The 15,532-nt window shown below is 37.1% G+C and overlaps 1 protein-coding gene across 2 annotated transcripts; it reads left to right on the top strand.

The window, feature by feature from the left end:
* The first annotated feature begins 7,524 nt into the window (after nucleotides 1-7,524).
* LOC110055096 (LIM domain only protein 3-like) lies at nucleotides 7,525-12,468 on the top strand. Of its 2 annotated transcripts, XM_020761475.2 has the most exons (3): nucleotides 7,525-7,872; nucleotides 8,559-8,787; nucleotides 11,836-12,468. In XM_020761475.2, the coding sequence occupies exons 1-3, from the start codon at nucleotides 7,869-7,871 to the stop codon at nucleotides 12,065-12,067; spliced, it is 465 nt and encodes a 154-aa protein (XP_020617134.1). In that variant the 5' UTR covers nucleotides 7,525-7,868; the 3' UTR covers nucleotides 12,068-12,468. The 2 variants fall into 2 exon arrangements, with proteins under 2 accessions (XP_020617134.1, XP_089130131.1); XM_089274005.1 differs by lacking the exon at nucleotides 7,525-7,872 and having other exon boundaries at nucleotides 8,537-8,787.
* The last annotated feature ends 3,064 nt before the right edge of the window (nucleotides 12,469-15,532 follow it).

The following is a 15,532-nucleotide window of genomic DNA, read 5'->3' as shown; positions in this document are numbered from 1 at the left end:
GTCGTGGGAACCCCTGTCGTAATTGTCATTTGACAAAAGGAACAAGACTCTTTCTTTTTTTCGTAAGTCGTTTTAATTTAAACTCTAAACCAATCTACAACTTAATTAAGCTTAATTTCGGTAAACTTGAAAACGTAAAAGAGCAAATGAAATATATGTTATAGCAAATTTTTAGGAAATTTTCTATGGTTAAACTAATTTGAAATTACGACCTTTCGATTTTAATTGAACTAGCTATAGTTTGTGCGGTTTGCATGCATTGAAGAAACATTAGTCACGTTCTTTTTCCTAAATATTCCATAATGCAGACCGAAAAAGCTAGCTCAATAAAATATTTTTACAAATTCAGCCATTTCTGCAGATTACCTACAAGGTAAATATTAGTATTAAAATTTAGCTCTTTCTCTGAGGAAGACCGTTTTTACTCAAGGCCCTGGACTATCAATAAAGTTAATAAAACCCCTCTGAATAATTTCAGTAAACTCTCCGTGTTTTCTATCGAATTTCTATGCTATTTATCAGTTATCCTTCTCTGGGTTTCCGCTGCAATAAACTGTGGTAAACTCCATACTTTGTTTTATTTCCTGTATGAATGTAATACCCAGTTACGAAGCTAAAGCTGATTGGATCTTTGAACGACCATTGTTGCTTTATATTTCATAAGAATGGCATTAATAGAATATAGATAATACAGACAGGAAAAGACACCAGCAGGCAATATTTTTACCTCCGGGATCAATTTTTTTTTTTCGTATATTGCTTTAAGGAGAGCTCTAACAGTAAAGAACTTTAAATGAATTTTAAAGTTAAAAAAACTATGATGGTGATCAACAGAGAAATTAATTCGTGATCCTTTTAGTTTACCAGTAAGACACTTCATAGCCTTTATCTTTTTTTAAAATAAATTTCAAGGAACGTTTTGAAGATAAAGCGTTGATACCAGTTGATAAAGCACAAATGGAAAAACCACAATAAATGTTAGAAGTCGAGACGTCTTCGATTCAAACGTACTGTAAAAATCTTTTTTGAATATTTTTAAATCTTGCTAGTAGAGGCAAGAGAAATGGGAAAAAAGACCAGGACCAGTTTCTAAACTCCTTAGCTTTTTACTTTAAACTAGGCCTGTAGAGAGTCCATTTTTGGAATGGGAATTCTTTTTTTCGTCAACTCACAATGCGGCCGGTTCTGCTATGACCCAGCTAGCGAAATATATACCTTAAGTTTAAGACGTCGCTTTTAAGTTTCTATAGCTGTAATTATTCCAAGATTCAACTGCCTTCAGAAAATTGTCGGGGACATGAATAGCCCCAAAAATAGGCCAGGAAAAAAAAAAAATTAAATTCATACTACGAACAATAAATTAATCAGGTAATTTTTAAAGGCTTCCACCAAATTCTATTCACACCTAAGCTTAAACAGGTTGAAAAGGGACAGTATCACGAGCTGCGCATGTCGAAAACTGCTTTCCCATATCGGCTAGAATAAACGGGTTTTAGTGGAAATTTCTAACGTAATGTGATAGTTTGTAGCCAAGGGAAGGGTCTGTTTGAGTTTATTTGTAATAATAAAATAAGAATAAAAAATTTCTATAGCGCCAGTATCCTAATGTTCAAAGGCGCTTAATTTACAATACTTGTCAGCGAAAATCTAAAAAATTAATTTAAAAATTAAAAACGTTAGTCTAAAATAAACTGATTACAAAAAGGCTTTTTTTTTTTTAAAAAGAAACGTTTTGAGTGTATGTTTAAAGACGGATACAGACGAATTCGAACTATAACTCGTGCCGCATTTCCAGTCTGTCGGGCCGTAGCGTGATCAAGACAAGTTCATGAAAAAATGTAAAAATGTAAATCTTATTTATAGTGGTCATGCACTTTGCTATACAAGTGAATCATAGATTCACCAGTGCTAACCGACTCATGTGAATATTTTATTTCTCCTCTACATCTCCACGGATTTCTACGTTAAATGCCATTTGAAAGCTAGGTGAATGTAGATTCCGCAGAACGTAATAATTTAGAGGCCACGGTACGTTAACAACTAAAACATGATGCCGTATTTTCACACTACCTTCCGTCGAATTGCAACACGATCCATTTATCTTTCAACAAGTCACCGGGCTAACTGAGTCATGTAAATAATTTATTCCCACTACATCTCCACAGATGTCTAAGTTAAACGCGCCATTTGAAAGCTAGGTGAATGTAGATTCCGCAGTACGTAATGATTTACAAGCCACGATACGTCAAACAGCTAAAAGATCATGCTGTGTTTCACTCTACCTTCCGTGGAACTACAACACGATCCAGTTATCTTTTAACTTCACAGGATCGGTAAACCGACTCATGCAAATATTTTTTTTTTCCATACATCTCCAAAGATTTCTAAGTTAACTACACCATTTTAAAGCTAAGTGAATGCAGATTCCGCAGGACGTCAATATTTAGAGGCCATGATACGATAAATAGCCAAAAAAACGTGCCGTTTAAAACCGAAATTACCATCAAATTGCGACACGATCCACCCATCTTTCAAATATTATGTTATAAAAACTTGTTTTCTGTAGCATATCTGCGCATAATTCTACTTTCAATACGTCAGTAGAAAGCTACGTGAATGTAGATTCTTAAGCAAATTATGATTTGGTGGCCAAGATGCACTAAGTAGCTCAACTGGCTAAGGTACATTTCTTCACTTGTCGACGTCAGTTTGAATTTCGCACACGAGATTGAAATCGTCGTCGGACGTTTTCAAATTCTGGATCGAAAGCTCACTCATGTGCAATTCACGATACTGTACTTTGCTCCACGTTTTGTCTTCACCTTTTTCGTCTTTGTTTAGTTAACTTTAATTTTACTTGGCGAAATTGGTAAGTCATCTTGTCTGCCGGCAGCTATCATATTGTTTCAGCCTTGGTAACTGAAGGATATTTCACTTTCCGGCCCGTCCGTCTAATTTTCTGTAACTTGATCCACAAGTTGACTTTTTTTTTAAAGACTTGTTTATCTGTACAGGCCGCAAATGATCCCGGCCAGCAAATGTTCCCGTACCGCAAATGATCCCCAAACTGTACCGCAAGTGATCCCGGGACCGGAACTGATTCCATCCCAAAAAGTTCGGAATGGCGTGGACTCCATGAAAAGTGTATGGATGGATACATATTTTCTAAATTATCCTAGGTGAAGAAAAAACAAATACCTCAAGCATAAAAGCAGCAATAAAAAACATTCAACATACTGCGCAAAATACTAAATTGACATGTGTCGACTGCATAAATTTTTCGTTTAGGAAACGCACTGCAAAAAGAAACATGAATCTTCGAAGATGCCTCTGCCATCTAATTAACCGCTTAGAATTTTTCCCTGTACACTTCTAATTTTTGCGTTCTAGATAGCCACGGGCTCCCACGAAGGTTTCTAAGATTCCTTCGTGCTAGTTACCGTGGTAAAAATGTAGTCAATCCACTTGGGAGTTCTCAGTTGTTTCCAAATGTGAGGATATAGTGAACATCCTGTGTCATCATACATCTCAGGGCCGGACCCAATGAAGTCATTCAGGGAAGGATCTAGCTAAACTACAAATTTCCAACACAGGATTTCGTGACGCTGGATATCATTTTTAAAGTTGTGAAATTTGTAATAGTGATTGGACCGTGTGGAGTACAATTCAGGGAGTAATCGGGCGAGAAATTTCAAAATCGGACGAGCGGGAAGCGCGAGACCGATCTGAAATTACGAGCACGATTACGGCACAAGGTCCAAATACTAATTAATCGTATATGTAATAAATTCCGGTATTAAAAATGTTTTTTGAGAAATTCTTTTGAGTGAAAACGTCTGTAACGCTTTTCAAAAGCTTTGAAAACTGCAGGAAACAGTGCAAAGGAAGCCATTAAAGCGCGCGTGATTGACGTGCGAATCACGTGGGTATCCAATTACAGGTGTCCAATTACAAAAAGTTCAAATTGGATACCTGTAATTGGACACCCACGCGATCGTGACAAATAGGCGCGCGGAGAAGAATAAAGAATTTTGTTGCAGATACGATTAGCATTCAAATCGATCATACTGCACATTTTCTTGCGTTTCGTGTAGTAAGTGTTGTATCAAAATATTGTATTATTACTGTGAAATTCAGAAAATCGTGAATACCAGAAATACTTAAGGATTATCATTGTGTAGCAAGGAAAAAGCCAATTAAGCGTGAGAAAACTAAACCGCAAACACCAGCGGTAATAAGCCACGTTCGATATATCAGTATTCTAACATGGCTCTCGGGTTTTCAGGACAATGTTCTATGTTTGGTGGTGTTTTCTTTGTATCCAAGTCTCTTTTGGGAATTGAAAGACAAAGGAAACTTATTTGCAATTTTGACCGGAAGGCTTCGGATCGATGTTAGAATATTGATATATCGAACGTGCCCTATTGGTTGTGGTTTTGAGGTTTTCTCGCGTGTCCTGTGAATTTTATTGTGATTAGTGTTGTACCAAATTAACCTTTTAGAATCAAATCCAAATGTTCACGGTTTTCTGAGTTTCACAGTAATAAAAAAGCGATTGCATAAATGTTAAATCCTCTGTCCAAATTCCTGAGTCCTCACATTTCCAAATTTTATGGCGAGGTGGCCATTTCCGACCCGGGATCATTTACGTTACAGTTTGGGGATCTTTTCCGATCCTGGGATCATTTGCGGTACAATTTGGGGATCATTTGCGGTACGGGGATCATTTGCGGGCCTGCACATATCTCATTTCCCCAGCCATTATATAACAAATTCATTGTAAGCTCATAACACAAAAAATGCGGCGGAAATACATTTAAAAAAAATAAATAAAAGACCTCAGGTGTTGACCGGAAATTTGTCACATGAGTTCTTAACAGAGCAAAACATTTTGTAAAATTTGATTACAATTCTTTTCCAGCAATTTCAGATAAAAGGAAGTCTGAAACTACTCACGAGACAAATACATCAGTTTTTAGGCAGAGAGAATCCCGATCTAGCTGCCCTTACATCGCTATTTACAGTGACAAATGAATTTATAAAACGTTGAAGAAGGCTCAAAGCACGAGTCGCAGTAGCTAATTAGCATATCTAAACTAGAAGGACGGGAAAGTACAACTGAGGTCAAATAAAGTAGTAATATTTACTTGCTATTAATATCGCACGAAGTCTTTCTGATGACATATCCCCTACGAAGCGAGCTCCTCACAATGACTGGAAGAGCGGGGGCTATATTCTCCTAATATTTTCCCCAGCTACATTTGCCGTCACTGAGAACATTTTTTTGGTGATAGTTCTGGTGGTACATCGCGTCATTATTTCGTTGTCTTCTGTTTACTTGTCAAATTCCTGTTATTGTTAGGGGAAATCAAATGTCCATCAAACGATTTATAGCGACCTTAAATTGTCCTGTCGGCAGCTGGTTCATCTCTGACGATCAGATGTTTACAAAGAGACGTTATCAAAGCGGAACGTTAGAAAATGATCTATTGCCTTCAAGGGTATCCTGATTTAGATGTCAAATTTTTAACCGGTAGAGCAGTGAGAAACTCTCCAGTCACAATTGATTGATTGCTAGACAATCTCGCACGTTAAGTATTATTGTGGTTTTCCTCAGTGACATGCATCACACTGTCCATTGAATGTGTCAGACCCTGCAGAAAACCTTTATATAGATTTCAAGAATCAACTAGCTCTCGGGAGAGGGGAATACTACCCGTAATTATTGGGAAGGCGGTGTGCAACGCGTGTTCTAGTAACTGTTACCAAGGGTCGTCTCTTGTCTTTACCCAATTTCAGGCCAAAATATATGATATCGATGCCTTATATCAGACCTGACCCAAAAATAGATACTGTATTTCAGCCCCCTAAAATTGATACTCGTCAGCTGACCAGAAATGACATTGAGAAGGGCCTTCGAACTCACCGCCGGATGTTAATAGAAAAAAAAAAATGTTTCAACTAACAACAACAAAACTAAATCTATATTTCTCATTACAAATATGGTTACAGTTACAGTATACCTTATTAATTATAGGAAATTAACACTTCATGAAATTAAGGCGAATTTCAAAAATTCGCGATAATTTAAGTCGCGTTAATTTATTTTAATGTAAATGTCCGCGCTGTTAATTAAGTTGCGCGTTAAATTCCTCGACGTTAATTAGCCATTATTTGTCCCCAAATCTTTGACACACTCCAGACATTCTTGACACAACCAAACAATAAATTGTATTCGTGCACTTTACGTTTCACATCAATCTTTCACATTAGTAAATCGTTTACTGTACTTCAACTGAACTTTGTTCGTGTTCGCTGTCAGCTTTACAGTGTTAAAATGAATTGGTTCCTGTTCTCAACAAATTCTTTCTTTTGTGTGGTGTAGCAGACGCGTTAATTCCCTCATTTTAAAATTTTGCCCCCTCTCTCGCGTTAATTTCCGTTATTGGGAAGCAAATTTACCTTCAATTCGCGTTAATTTAAGTCGCGTTAATTTCAAATACGTTAATTAACACGAGCGTTAATTTCCTTTAATAAGGTACTAAGCAAGATGGCTAATTACCTGATTACCAAAATGATCAAAATATATTCCCAATGACTTCAGCCCATTTGAAAGGCATACCCTTGCTGCTGCATGTGCACACGCTATTTCGCTTCTATAGAGGGAGGGGGGGGGGGGTGTACCCCTACCTCCGTGTCACCAGTAGCTTTATAAAATCATCTCCATGCCTTAGACGAAAACATTGAAAACTGAAAGAAGTAGATAGCGACTTCACTTCAGTCATTGCATCTTCTGTCCGTGCGAACGTTACTTGAAAAACCTTCGCTGCTTTGCAATACAGCTCATGCCTCTTGAACAATGTATCTACCTAAAGTCAGAAACATAACTTGATCATGAATAGGATCTAAAAATGTTTCATTTTATTGGTGGCACCATGACCGACGGTATTGAATTTTCTGTCATCAGAGGTTACTGTGTCGACCTTGGCCGCCAGCCTTTTCTTGTTAAAAAAAAAAACAAACAAACAAAAAAAATATTCTGAATGTAACTTAGCTTGCTTTTGATGAAACAATTTAAATTCCTTCTGAATCAAAAGCATGCATGACGGTATTTAGCAAAGGTCGACATCCAACGGCGGTCTATACATTTCTTATTGTTTATTTGTTGGTTAAATTAAAGTGCAAAAACTTGTACAAATCACTTTGAAGAGAAATATGCTTCTCATCTCTATCACAGCTGAAAGGGATTCGCACACCCTTCTCTGATGCAAGCTATGTTAGATTTATTAGTTTGACTAAACTAAGACGCGCATAACGTGGCCAGTTGTTTGTTTTGTTTTGCATTTGATACGTGTACAACATTGCAGGGCTTTGCACTGATTGCATTGTCAAATTACTGCTCTTCGCCGGAAGAGCATCCTCTCCACTATCCTTGGATTATATCTCTGGATGTAAAAAAACACACTACTCCTTTGAACTCCCGGAAATGTTTCCTGTAAGATAGAGCATGAATGACACAAAGTTGTTTTGAAAACTTCATAACTTTCCTTGGCATGATAAGCGTTTATTTTATTCGTGTGCATGTTCGCCAAACCCAGAAGACAGCTGAGGGGTTAAAACTGCTCATTCAGACTTGCCACGCGCTCGGAATTCGTCTCGAGAGGGTATTGTTGAATCAGGACCTTTGATCATCGAAACCCACAGGATTTTGCGTCAAGAAACTCGATCCGCAAAAATCCAAAGCCGATTTAAAGCACTGAAGTACACCTTGGTAATCTTAAGTTCACTTTCTCAGTGTCCGAGTATTCAAGTGTACAGCTGAAACGTTCTCTCTTCAACACAGGTTGTGCCGAATTACATGTCCGAACATGGGTAAGACAACAATCTTACAATATTTTAATCCCTGTCTAGCCCTTTTGCTTTTCTTATATAGCTAAGAGTTCAGGGGCTTTACATAATGCTCGAGAATATAAAGGCCTTCGTAATTTCTTGTAGTGTGGGTTCAAAATGCCGGGGTCACCACGCATATTTGGAACTCAGATTTTTAACTGATTCACGAAGTTTTCGATTCAGGAAGTTTCAAGGACGTGCTGTTTAAACTTAGTGGATGACCGATTTAGATAAATCTCTATTCAGCGGATAACATTCATCCTCTGAATAAGCGAAGGTGTTGTTAAATTTTATCCGCTGGTTAGGCCCGATATATCCATTGACTCCGTGGCATAGACTGATTAAGCTGCTGTTTGCCTGCCCTCAGAACTAATATTGAAGCCATTATTTGTATGGTGAATTATCCAATAGCTTAAACAGTGGACTTTTTAACTGTCCTCAACAAATTTATTGCCAAAAAACCTCTAAGTGCCAATTCAACCAAATAACATAATCTCCCAAAAATATTGTTTTATTTTGTTGCACAATTTTGGAAAGGAAACTTTATTTGCTTAAAATGATCATCCTGAATCTTTCGTGAATGATACGAGGTTGCACAGACACGCGTGTGCTTCTCGTGTGTCTTCGAGAACTAAATAACGCTTTAATGAGCGGTTTCTCAATTGTAGAAGACAAAGACAAAGAGGGCAAAAAGGAGGGGGAGGAGAAGCCCAGAGAACTGAAAATCTGTGCTCATTGTGAGAAAAAGATCGAAGGGAAGTTTTTGCTGCGAGCTTTGGACCAATTTTGGCATGAAGAGTGTCTGAAATGTTCCTACTGCAACACACAGCTGGCTGACTTGAGCTTCAAGTTTTACCACAAAGGAGATTTAATACTTTGTAAACGAGACTACATCAGGTGAGTCTTTTGTTGTTTTTATAAAGGTAAAAATCTGACCTTGATTTTAATTTGACAAGGTAAGGCAAAAACATATCAAGCTTGACGTAAAACGACACTGTGACATTTCCCGTACAGCTTTAGGGACAGACCAGCCATGCAGATATTCAAGCTGTCGGGTGTCTGGCACAGACATGCTGAAATACCTGCAAAACCAGTGACAAACAAACTGACTAATTCAGCTAGCCAACTGATTTATAAATGAAAGACTAACATTCTATAAAATAAATCAAATCCTGTAAAAGCAAATAACATTTTAGACCCCTTTTATTCTTGATTGCAATTTCAGTAATGTCTTCTCTTTTTCTTTGTGATATTATTTATTCATAGTGTTTATGTCCATAATAAACTCACCACGGTTAAATACAATATAAAGATTTTGGGGCTTAGACTGGAATCTCAATTCCGTGCGGCTGGGCCTGAACTTGTTGAGGAATATATTTCATTTTAATAAGATTAAAGGTTTTTCAAACCCAAACAACTTTCAGAGCCCTGCATACCTTGTTAACATGAATTAATGAAATTTATGTTTATCCGACCAGAAATGCTTTTAAACCAGACACTATTGTCTACCTGCATCATTATACAATCCCAACTCTACTTTTATAAGAGAAAGCCTGTTTTCTAGGAGTAAATTCCACCGAGTTAAATCTTTAGTAGCTACCTAAGGTAATAGGTTTTGTTAATATTTCTGGAAAAAATCAAGAATTGTTAGACAATCCCTGATAGCAGCTCTTGAATAATTTATTTTTTTAGCTCGCTAAGCTTCGACGAATTATAAGAAACAGATTTCACGTGGGAGGACGTTGTAGCTTAAGACTCAAGATCACGAAATCTGCCTGCACAGTATGTCGATATAGCAGTTTCCTTGCATCCTTTAAAATTAAGGTTTCTCGGTTTAGAATGGAGAAAACAAACATTTTGAGTCTTTTTGTTTTAATGTTTTAGAAAAATTTAAACGTCGGAGAAAACTTGTCAAGTCTTCTCTGAAGATTAAGCCTAGATAAAATGCAAAGATTTCAAGCTTATCCTTTCCGGTAAAGCTGCATGAGATAGTTGTGAATTATAATCAATTTAAAATCGATTTTATAACCGAACTTCTCACAACATAATGAATGTTCTATAGCAACGAACAGTTGTGTTCGGACCCCTTGAAATGTGTTGCAAGCGTCCTCGGCAATAAACGCGCTGTTTTGACTATTAGAGCATTTCACCAAACTATTTGAATACGTTTTATTTGTTTCCTTTGTAAACTTGTCTGGAGTGAAACTCACCTTATTCAGACCGGGCAACTAGAAAACAGACTCTAAAAGGAATAATATGTAATTTCGTGTTCGTATCGAAACATACTTTGGTCTGCGTTAGTGCTTTATTTACAACTTTTACCATGATGGCTTGTCTATGAAGCATATGCTGTTATTTGTATGGTGACTAGATCAAGATATTTTGGTTCAAGTTGATATTAGCGTTCTGAAATGCTTTGTCGCGGAATGGTATTTTAACCTTGCCTCAATTTCATTTGTCTTGACTTTTATACTGGCGCATAATTATTTTGTAAACAATAATTTAAAGCTTCGAACAAATGAGATGCGTTTCATTTATTACCTCTTGGCTATAGATTTTATGATGTTTCGGTAAGGCCCTGTATTCTTTTAGGCCTCATCTAATATTGCTCACCAAGTTATATTCTTTACTTATTCAGTATTATTAATTGTTTACCATCTATTAGCAGCATAGGAGAAGTAAACTGTGAACTTAATAAAAAGATACTTACTGGGTCAAGCCTGCAGCGAAATACTTTTATTTTTTGCGTGAAAGAAAAACGCAATTCGTTTTCTTTAAGTTTTCTCGTGGAAAGCTATGGGTCAGTCACTAACATATACTAAATTTTGAACACTTGGTCGTAGGAAGTTCGAGGGACGAAACAACGTCAGAAAGTGTTTTTAACAATACATTCATGTCTTAGTCGTACGTGACTTTTGTTGATAGGTTTGGCAGAAAAGTTTATGAAAATCTTTCAAACGTTACTGTACTCTTTTGAGCTTTCACGATCCGATGCGGTGGTAACTTTCCTCATATTTGATAACAAAAATAAATAATAATGGCAGTTACGATTTTCGAATGGCACTGACTGTAAAATGTAGCATGAGTGACGCTTAATAATACACACTGAACATGCGGTGACACAGCTGCCATTAGTGTTATTCCAGCTGTAAGCTTACTCCTGTGGGATATTCCCAAAACTTCTTCTCTCCATAAGCGAAGCTACACAGGACGCTATGATGAAATAACCTTGGAAATATTATACCACGGCTTCTAGTACCAGTAGCTTTTTTAAAGTGTAACGAAAGTTAAACAAAGTTTGAAGTCAAAAAGTGCTACAGTAGTGTTATTATCCTCAAAGTCGTTTTGTAACAAAATCTTAATGTTCGGCAGTCCCCCTTGCGTGACTAAAACCTTGGCCTTGAATATAACGCTATCAATTTCTGTAGTGGTCAAGTGAGGTTTTTTGTTATACTTTCTTGGGTCAATAGCATGGGAACAGCAAATGCCACGTACGTGTTTCAATTTTCGGATCTTAATACAGGAGATAATTGTCTTGTACAGTTGTACCGCGTGGCCAAATTTGGCTAGTACCTTACTTAAAATCGTAATTAGCCATGGACGCTGTGATTACTGTGTCGATGTTCTGTGATATCAAGTCACTGGCCTGATGTAGCGGAAATTACGGATGGCCAAACCATCCTACCTTTTTGGTACGGTTCAGCGGCATATCTGGTTCATTTGGTCTCACCATGGGTATTTTGGTTGAACCTTGCACATGTTGCCAAAATACGAACCATGGCTCGACCAAACTCACTTGATACACCACCGATATACACCAAAGAGCTACGAGTAGCTAGGTACAATCACCACCACAAAACGACAACAACAAAACAATACTTCCTGCATTCTGCGAAGAATATCCGTTTACCTTTATCAGTTTTACTAAATTTCTTCTGTTTTCAGGTTATTTGGTGCCACGGGAATTTGCTCCCGATGCTTGAAAACAATACCGCCGCTGGAAATGGTCATGCGGGCTCGTGAACATGTGTATCATCTCGACTGCTTCGCTTGTCAAGTCTGTCGCTACAGATTCTGCGTGGGTGACAGGTTTTATCTTCACTACAATGCAGTTCGATGTCAAGATCACTACTGTGTGGACAGGGGCTACTTTTTTCAAACGCCTTTCTTCGTGTAGACTACCTTTACTGCCGTAAATCCTGGAATTAGCGCTTGGGCGCTTAATTCAAATTTAGGAGGAGACGGGGGACGCTTATTCGAGGGGGGGGGGGGGCCCTTATTTAATTTTTATCAAATCGTAGCCTGACATGATCATTTTTTTAATACATCATATCATCTGCGCGTAAACAACAACTGCAGCTGTTTATCGACATAAAAAGCTGATCCTAAAATTTAAATCGCTGCACCGTTACTGCTGGTAATTTTTTTCTAAACTGAACGTGTTTACAAACTGAAACAAGAAATTGTAGGATGCAACTTAGAGGAAAAGAAATATGTTTCTTGTATTGTAAAGATGTAAATTACTAATGACTGTATAAAAAGGATGGATGAGAGTGATTAAACACGACCAAAACAATACATCCTTTGTTGTCTAATTACTCGTCCACAAAATGGGGGGAGGGGAGGGGAGGAGGCGCTTATTAGAGAGGGGGCGCTTATTTTAAATTTTGGCTGATAGGAGGGGCGCTTATTCGAAGGGGGCATTTATTCGAGGGCGGGGGGGGGGGCGCTAATTCGAGGACTTACGATATTTTATTTTCAGCTGAAATATGGATCTAAAATTATCTTCAAGCGTTTATAGTGACTAAAAACACTTCATCTATCTTCTTGCTTTTTTTCGCCTGGGCTAAGCTAGCAGTAGAAACGCTTTTAAAGAGCAGGATCCAAACCTGGTTACCCGTAGAATCCCTAAATGCCATCCCTTGCCTCTGCCATGACCCTCCCCCCCCTTTTTAAGCTAACAACCAATATGGGAAAACTTTGAGACAAACGAGAGAAAATTGAACATGAAACTTCACGAAAATAAGAATTAACAATGGACTTCATAAATATAAAGAAAAATGTAAAAGGTTTCTCACAATCGTAGAAGTGCTCGATGCAAATACATGCAGAGCGGAATACTATAATTAAAGATAGAGACCGTACGGACAGTTACTCGAGTTTCACGCACGAAGCGATCATCAGTCTGATGATCGCTTCGTGCGTGAAACTCGAGGACTTAATAAATATACATATTCACGTAGGGGCCAAACCACCCCCCAAATGTTTCGTTAGTTCTTGGGTATTTCACATTATTTCGCATTGCTTAAAAAGTATTGACTCATTCTACACCAAACTTGGCAGATGAGCAGGAGACCTATTGCCAATTATATTTACCGGAAAAATATCAGTAAATGTCAAAGTTGTGACGTCACAGTGATGACGTCATGTTTTTTGCCACTTTTGAAGTTTTTAATATGCACATTTTTTACAATGTGTTCGAAAGACCACATCAAGGGGAGTTGAAACCTGAAAAAATTTTGTCCATATCACAAAAATAAATGAAATATGGCATTTTTAAGTATGAAAAATAACTCTGCAAAATATGGGGTCCCCCCCTTGAGAAAAATCCCCAAATTGGAGCCATAATTTTGTTCCAGCAAATGCAGCTATGTTGCACATGTGATGTGCCAGATGTCTGAAGCAAAAATAAAGAAGAAAATCGGAATAAAAAATTATCCCTCTAGTGTTATTGCGTTAAAATTAGTTTTGTTACGTCATAACCTGTGACGTCACCCGTTTTTTTACTGTTAATACCATCCTAACAAAGCCGAAAATCAAATTTCTAAAACCATACGATTTTTGACAACATCAAGCTTTCTATTTTTCTAGATTATTAGCCTTCCTAGAATAAAACTGAAAAAAATAAACCAGAGAGACTGAATTAAGAAGGACAGTATGGTTAAGCAAATTCCGGGGGAGACAACAAAAAAATATTCAATTTACCATATCTCAAAAAATAATCATCATAGCAAAAAACGGTTTCCGGCATTTTATTCCTCAAGTCAAGGCCTTTCCAGTGACATAATCTTTACTCAGATTTTACAAAAAATTATAGCACGTTTCGGTGACGTCATTAATTATGACGTCATAATCTGACATTTTGTCACAACTTCCAAATTAAAATAAACTGGAGAACAAAGAAAGGTCATCTGCCAAACTTGGTTCAGAAATATATAAACCAAGCAAATATAGCCTTCATGAAACATTAGGGGGGTGGTTTGGCCCCTACGTGACTTTTTTTTACGAGATACAAGGCTTATCAAAAGTCAGTTATTTTTTCAAGCTTTTTAGTCCAGACCTTTTCGGCGTGTCTTTAAGTATGGCACATGAGGATGAACAAATCGTGTGATATCATTCATTGTATGTTTGAAGGTTTAAATGAATTTTTTTAACATGAAGGAGCTCGAGAGGGATAGACATCTAGTCTGGCCAAACGGTGCATGATTTTCAATGATAGTTGAATGATTTTCCCCGAATTTTAACCGACTATCATCAACTATCATAGCCTATCATGCGCCGTTTGACCAAGGATTATAAACTATACAAAAAGTGAGGTATAGTATATATTTACTGTTTAAAATATTTTATTTACTTAACAAAGATTACAAAAGAAATACACACCTGAATAAAATATTGTATTCATTGGCTATTAAGTTAAGTATAACAATTAGCTTAGAATTTAATGACCAATTAAAAAAAAATAGCGCATGCGTATTTTAGGCGCCGTATTTTTCTAAGTCTTCTGGCGGGAAATTAAGAATTTTCTAACAGATATTAACAAAAAGTATTAAACAAAAAATGTCCCATGCGTTTTTTTCCAAGTCTTTTGGCAGGAAAAATGGAATATTTAAACTACAATGGAAAGTAAAGTAGTTGAGACAGTTGACTGAATCGAGTGCTAATTGCAATATTTCACTTATTCCATTTCAAATCCGGTTTACATCGAGAGCCACCTTCTCTCCCCTTTTCAATGTTCTACAGGAAATAGTATTTTCCTGCGTTTTACAGCGGAATTAGCAGGAAAATATGCTCTCATCGATATCTATGTTTGTATATGCGTTGGTTTGTGGCGTATTTTGGCGGGTGTATAAATATCAGGCGTGAAAGACAAGGTCTTTCATCTCGGTCTCGCTTTCCTGCGTTCGTGTTTTCGTAATTAATGAGAAAGAAGAGCTGATTGAAATTTTGGAGAAGTCGCAAGAAAATATTTTGAATTACGTCGATTCCAAATAACAAGATCTCAAGAGAAGCATTTCTGAAGACCAGGAAGACTACACGTAGGGGCCAAACCACCCCCCAAATGTTTCTTCAGTTCTTGGGTATTTCACATTATTTCGCATTACTTAAAAAGTATTGACTCTTTCTACACCAAACGTGGCAGATGAGCAGGAGACCTATTGCCAATTATATTTACGTGAAAAATGTCAGTAAATGTCAAAGTTGTGACGTCACAGTGATGACGTCATGTTTTTTGCCACTTTTTAAGTTTTTAATATGCACATTTTTTACAATGTGTTCGAAAAACCACATCAAGGGGAGTTGAAACCTGAAAAAATTTTGTCCATATCACAAAAATAAATGAAATATGGCATTTTTAAGT

The sequence above is a fragment of the Orbicella faveolata genome, unplaced genomic scaffold, assembly GCF_042242905.1.
Source record: "Orbicella faveolata isolate gen_17 unplaced genomic scaffold, um_ofav_v1 contig_35, whole genome shotgun sequence".
Lineage (NCBI taxonomy): Eukaryota > Metazoa > Cnidaria > Anthozoa > Scleractinia > Merulinidae > Orbicella > Orbicella faveolata.
This window is presented reverse-complemented; position numbering and strand designations above follow the sequence as displayed.

Excerpts from the sequence above, each read along its gene's own strand:
- LOC110055096 (XM_089274005.1), top strand. The coding sequence starts at position 8,537 with ATGAGCGGTTTCTCAATTGTAGAAGACAAAGACAAAGAGGGCAAAAAG. Across the intron at positions 8,788-11,835 it reads TGTAAACGAGACTACATCAG|GTTATTTGGTGCCACGGGAA; the intron begins GTGAGTCTTTTG and ends TTCTGTTTTCAG.